At 28.6% G+C, this 6,263-nt stretch overlaps 1 protein-coding gene across 2 annotated transcripts; it reads right to left on the bottom strand.

The window, feature by feature from the left end:
• Positions 1–166: 166 nt before the first annotated feature.
• Positions 167–5,994, bottom strand: LOC125063944. 2 transcript variants are annotated; one of them, XM_047670673.1, is made up of 7 exons: positions 5,797–5,994; positions 5,570–5,641; positions 5,214–5,344; positions 4,620–4,799; positions 3,913–4,131; positions 3,053–3,741; positions 167–2,514 (listed from the first exon to the last, which is right to left on the bottom strand). In XM_047670673.1, the coding sequence occupies exons 1-7, from the start codon at positions 5,851–5,853 to the stop codon at positions 707–709; spliced, it is 3,156 nt and encodes a 1,051-aa protein (XP_047526629.1). In that variant the 5' UTR covers positions 5,854–5,994; the 3' UTR covers positions 167–706. The 2 variants fall into 2 exon arrangements, with proteins under 2 accessions (XP_047526629.1, XP_047526630.1); XM_047670674.1 differs by having other exon boundaries at positions 5,214–5,332.
• Between the last annotated feature and the right edge of the window lie 269 nt (positions 5,995–6,263).

Below are 6,263 nucleotides of genomic sequence, written 5' to 3'. Positions count from 1 at the left end.
TTACTTTTTGTAAATAAAAATCGATTATGTAACTTATATTATGAATGTGAATGTTTACATGTATTTAAACGGTGTGAATACAATTACTTAATATGATTAGGGATATTTGTAAGGAAAATAAAGACTGCTATGGGAATAATTAATCTCTTTTTTTTTTATTCTCTTTTATTTTAAGTATAAAACTAAAATTCAGTCTATGTCTTTTTGATAGAGAGACAAGTTGTGTAAACCTAAAAGATGGCTTTTCACTAAGGATAATTCGGTGGATCGTACGCAAAAAAAAAGAAATAATATAAAATATTAATCTAAGCGTGATTAAAAATACGTTGAGCAATACTGTTATTGTATGTACATTATTATCGTTTGGTCGAGATTAATAAAGACCATTTTTTTCCATGAGCGCCAATCAATAAATTTTGTTTATTGGTGCATACTAAGTACATTTCGTTCCCTCCTGTTCCTATAAATACTTATAAAATAAAATATTCGACAATTTTAGATACTCATATTTATACATATCCCACAATTTTATTTATTTTTTCCTAGATCCCATAGTGAAAAGCCGGCTTAAATATATTACAAGATGTAATAACTAAACACTAGCACTCTTTAAGATAACTTAATATAAATACAGAAGTATTCTACAATAAATCTTGACATCTATAAACTTTGAAACTGAGATCTAATTCACACTATAAACAGCCAACTATGTAGCTTTTCTTACTGGTTTCCTCCTTCTTCTAACAAATATCCTAACATCGGGTATGTCTTCTCTTTGAAGTGCATCTGTATTGTTGAGACTAGAAGAATTAGTCATGTTCATTGAGGCACTGACATCTTCGGAAGGCGCGGTACAGAAAGAATCTCTCTGAGCAACATCAACATGTTCAATACATTTTTGCGGTGTGGATGTTGCCAGAGCTTTAATACTATTTAATGGACATTTTTTTAAGATAACATCATTAGTAATGGGTGCTAGTGAAGGTGCATGGATTTGTGGAGTAGCCACTGATGTAGAACTTTCTGCTGAACATTCCGGTTGGATTCCTGATGATATTATTACTGTTTTAACAATATTAGAGCCATCTGTTAATGTTTCCGATTTAGTATTTTCATAAACATTATTTAAAGGTGACTGTACATCCTCTGTCTTGTTTTCAGCATTTTCATCAACAACAGTTACATTTACACTAAAATTACTCGTAATGAAGTCGGCTACTTTTTTGTCTTGTGATTTATCTACAACACTATCAAAGGCGTTTACTTTATTGGCCCTAGTTAGTGTTTTAGCAATATCCTCGACACTTAAATCAACTGCATCTTGAGTATTATCAAATATTGATGTGTATTTATTGGCAGGCTGTACTTGCATGTTGTTTAAACCAAGATCATCTGGTGTTATTAAGCTACTACTATCGCCAAATAAGTCACTAAATTTACTAATAGTTTGCTTAGAAACCATTTTTTTGCTTTCTTTTCCTTTTGACTTTTTTGTATTATGACATTTCTCATTGTGTTGCTCTAATGTAACAGAATGTGTTTCCTTTTGTTCGATTGTTTTTCTTTTACTTTTACGTTTCTTACTACTTTCTTTCAAAGAATCTTTTGTTACAGATTTAGGTGTGTCAGCTTTTTTTGAACTTATTGGTTCAGGTGTAAGGGAAGTTACATCAGATTTATTTTCATTTCTAATAGTAGAATTTGAGTCTTTATCCATGTTTAGGATGGTTTTAGACTCGTGTGAATTATCATTCGATTTTTTGTTTACGTCATTGTGAAACTCCACAATATCACTTGCTTCATCACTTAATTCCAAATCACCTTCAATAGTTCTTATTATGTCTTGTGTCCTTTTATCAATTATAGCTTTATCAGGTTCTGAATTGTCTTTAATATCAATTTTATTATTATATTGCTTATCAGAAACAAGTTCAATATTTTGTATAATATGTTGATGATTTTTAACACTAGTATCATCTGTAATTTTTTTCTTAGTTATATCACAGGGTTCTTGGTGGGCTAAATCTTTTTCATTCATTTTATCAGGTTTTTTAATTTTTGGTATTTTAAACTTGGTTTTTAAAGATGTTTTAGTATCAACTTCTTCCTTAGATATATTTAAATTTCTTGTTTCAGAATCGGTATTAGCTTTACTTAATTCATCTTTTCCATTGTCATGTTCTTTATCAATTTCCTTTGAATAATTTGTTGCTATGTCATCATTGAAATCGTCTATTTCACCTGATTCTAATGTATGATGTAATTCTGGATTGTCAATATCCATATATATTTCTTTTAATAAATCATTATTTTCTCTGTCAAATACTGGTTTAGATAATACAGCTGGAACATCATTCTTTTCGATACCCCAAAGAGCTTTATCAACAAATTGCATATCAATATCTCGACCAACCACTGTTGATAATATGGTACTGTCATTGGATGTTTTTAATATATATTTTTTACTTGATATTCTAGGATCTTCCAATTTCGTTTCAGCTGTGTTCATTATTTCTGAAAAAAAGTATAAGGATAAAATTGATTTTTAATAAAAAATGCATAAATGTTGAAGACTAGTATATTTAAGGTCCTTTTACATTTATTTAGTCAGTAAATATTACATACAATAATATTAATAATATAACTTTAATAGTTAAAATATTTAGCATTTTTGAAACACAGATGAATAATAAGCTTGAAGACAACATCAACTTCCATGCATCAATGGACTCCATTTTACTTTGCATATCAATCTAATTAAAGATAATCATTAATTTCAAAATTATCAATCATTCACAGGGCCAGAAGTAGTTCTTCTACAGTTTCATATTTCCATCGACCTCTTCCCAATCTTCCTTATTTAATTTGTTTTAAATCAATGAAATGATATCATTTTTGTTAAATTTTGAAACAATATTTAAATACTGTTTCAAGACTATATTGTGATTATAACTGCTTGCCTAGCAGTTCTAACTATTCATAATGGCTTATTTCTTTCTGGAGTTGAAGATATCCACCTCATGAATACCTACTTATACCTAGGATAACATACCTTTAACGAAGTGTTGAGAACCACTATTTTCAACATTTACATGATCCGGTGACTGGCAGGATGAATTTAGTTTATATTGAGATTTTGAAACATGATTTCTCTCAGTTAATTCTCTTTCCTTATTGTTCGCATAAATATTCATTTCTGCTGCACTTTTACCATGTATATCCATTTTCTGTCGCTTACTACAAGGCTCGTCATAATCATGTCGCGTTCTGTACTTCACTGCAGTATGCTCATAGTATCGATTGGAATGTTTATCGTTTTCGCGATAATTATCCCGGTCATAGTTAAACCTCCTGTCTCGACTCTTTGAACGGTTATATTTATCAGTCGATGGACTATTGGTTCTTGATAGCCTTTGTTTTCCATAATCTCCTCTTACATGATATTCTTCATTATATTCATTAATATGTCTCTGCTGGTCTCTTTCTGGACTGTATTGTCTCCTATTTTTTTGGAAATTTTCATGTCTGTCTACATTCCTGAACTTTTCATAGTTTGTATATCTGCTTGTCCTAAATCTAGAATATTCTTTGGATGGCTCGTAATATTCATGAGGTTCTATCCTATAATCTCTGGTATCACACCACTCATTATGTTTTAAGTCACTTCTAAGAGGTGATTTTCTTGCAGTGGAATATTTTGCTTCAGCGTCATCATCTGAACTAAACTTTGCTTCATGTTGGCTATAAATAAGTTATTATTTAATAAATTGTTGAGAACATATTTTAAAAATGATTATAATCATTTAAATTTAAATTTTGAATAAATAGCTTATAATAGTTATGTTTAAATTAAATTAAATGTTTACAAGTTATTGATAAACTTCAATTATTTTAATATAATATGCATCTTACCTCATTCCTTGCATAGATTTTCTTCTGTTCATAATAACTTTTTTACTAGATTGTAAAGACTCATCCTTATGACTATCTTTTGAATAATTTTCTTTGTTTTTATTTATTTCGCAAGACTCCCCTACAGGCTTAGTTAGTTTTTCTTCACTAGATGTAGACTTATTACCAGTACTTTTGATTGAAATAGTATCTATAGATGGAGTGTAACTAGAATCAACTCTGAAACCAATCATTATACTTATAAAACATTGATGTTTAAGAATAATTTCAATATTATCAATCTATAATTCAAAAATTATCCATGGGATAATTTGATATCAGCATTAGATTTGTGGTACAATCAATGTAATTAATAAGTCTGCGGTCCATCTATACAAGAAAAATTATGTACACAAACATAAATTTGAGTTTGTAGTTACATAATATTAGAACATTCATTTTATGTGACAGGTAAGGTTATTTGACAAAAAAAATCCATATTATGTCATAATATGAACAATTTATTTTATTCAGTTACTAACTTCACCAGTATTATGAGAAATATAAGCCACTTTCACACAAAACAACAAATCATCTAAGATGGTAAATAGTATCTTAGATGTTTTGTACATTTCTGCCTATCTACAAATATGCATATATTTGTAGATAGGCAGAAATGTACCTGTATAAGATATTTAAAAAAAAAAGATAAAAAAGAAATGAATTACCCATTATCTTTATGATGATTACTCGCTGGTGCAACTCTAATATTTGGTTTTTGTTTATTAACATTATCTAACGTTTTATTGTTCGTTTTACCCTTTTCTTTTGGGTTGAAATTGCCTTTTTTTACATTTAAGACATTCTTACCAGTTGCCTTCATTGCATTTATTACTATCATATCTTTTCTGAAAGAAATTAAGGTATTCATGTATACAGTGAAATAATATCGGTTAAAAGGTAATTTTGAGTCAGGTGATTTCAGAGAACCAAATTTTTGAACTTAAATTAGTAATCTTTAAATTTAAACCATATTATCCAAAGCAATCTTTTACCATGAATATCTACAGGAAGTGATTATATAAAAAATTGTACTTTGTTGTAAGTCTGTTCATTCTACAATAGTATGACAAAGCCTAAGGCAATTTTAAAATAAGATTTGTCTTAAGTAATGTTCGCCAATCAAGGTGGGTCGAAATAATTACAGTAAAATAGTCTTATTAGCCAAAAATAAAAAGACAATAATTCTAAATCTAATTGCGAAATAAAATATCTAGTTGAAAATAGTATGAATATAGAAATAAAGGCCAGAATTTACTTACTGAAAGTTTAAATCTTTAATCATTTCAGTTTTTCTCTCAATCTCAGCTCGTGCTGTTTTTAATAATGAGGAGTAGTTAATTTCCAACTGCTTATATTCAGAATTCACTTTGTCAAAATCCTGCAAAATGTTCTAAAATATCAATGCACATCCATTCCTTTATACAAATATTCAGAAACAGAAACCAATTCAAAAGCCAAAAACGAATGATTAATGCCTTTTAATAGTTGTTTAATAAAATAATGTACGGTATATTTTGAAATGTTTTGAGTATTTTTTTAAGATTGGATGAATTAATAATTATGAGATTTCCAATGTCATGAATATATGTTCAATAGATTTCTGAGAATTTCTTACTTTTTGCAATTTACCCATCGCCTTAGAAATCTCTTCAAGTTTTAATTTTAGCTCCCTATTTTCACATTTTAACTGAAAAAAAATATATGCATTAAAAAAGATTCAATAAAGTGTAACATAATGAGTTGCAAAGTATAGAATGTTGCACAACAAAAGTTATTGAAAATTACTTAAATTTAGACGTAGACAAAAATGACAAAATAATAATTGGCGCTAAAACTCCATACCTCATCAACGATATTAACGTCGTTATAGTTTTCCAAGTTATCGTACAAATCACCCATTTTACAAAGAAATAAGAAAACACACGACTTCAAAAGTACGTGAAATATATGTTTATGGATTAAAGAAACAAATATCAAATATAAATTTAAAATAAAATCTTTTAAAATAAATAAAACTGGATCACTTTACATTCAGATTGTGACAGCATTAATACCAGTGTTGCCACTTGCCAGGAGAGTAATGAATAAATTGCTCCTGTAGTGTTATTTTATGTGTCACGATTAGTAAAATCGCTTTCATTATAATACGTACTTTTTTTAAAAAAATAACAATGCAGGACAGGAAATTCAGCTACAACGTAATTCCAATGCGTGACTATATTAATCTCTAATCTAAATAATCTTTTAACGGACGTTCAATGCGTAAGTCTGACTCATGGGACGTATAAGCTCAAAAGATTATTTTCTAT

This window comes from Vanessa atalanta, chromosome 5 (genome assembly GCF_905147765.1).
Source record: "Vanessa atalanta chromosome 5, ilVanAtal1.2, whole genome shotgun sequence".
NCBI classification, from domain to species: Eukaryota; Metazoa; Arthropoda; class Insecta; order Lepidoptera; family Nymphalidae; genus Vanessa; species Vanessa atalanta.
This window is presented reverse-complemented; position numbering and strand designations above follow the sequence as displayed.

Excerpts from the sequence above, each read along its gene's own strand:
- LOC125063944 (XM_047670673.1), bottom strand. The coding sequence starts at position 5,853 with ATGGGTGATTTGTACGATAACTTGGAAAACTATAACGACGTTAATATC. Across the intron at positions 4,800-5,213 it reads ATTAAAGATTTAAACTTTCA|AAAAGATATGATAGTAATAA; the intron begins GTAAGTAAATTC and ends AATTTCTTTCAG. Across the intron at positions 2,515-3,052 it reads TTCTCAACACTTCGTTAAAG|AAATAATGAACACAGCTGAA; the intron begins GTATGTTATCCT and ends ACTTTTTTTCAG.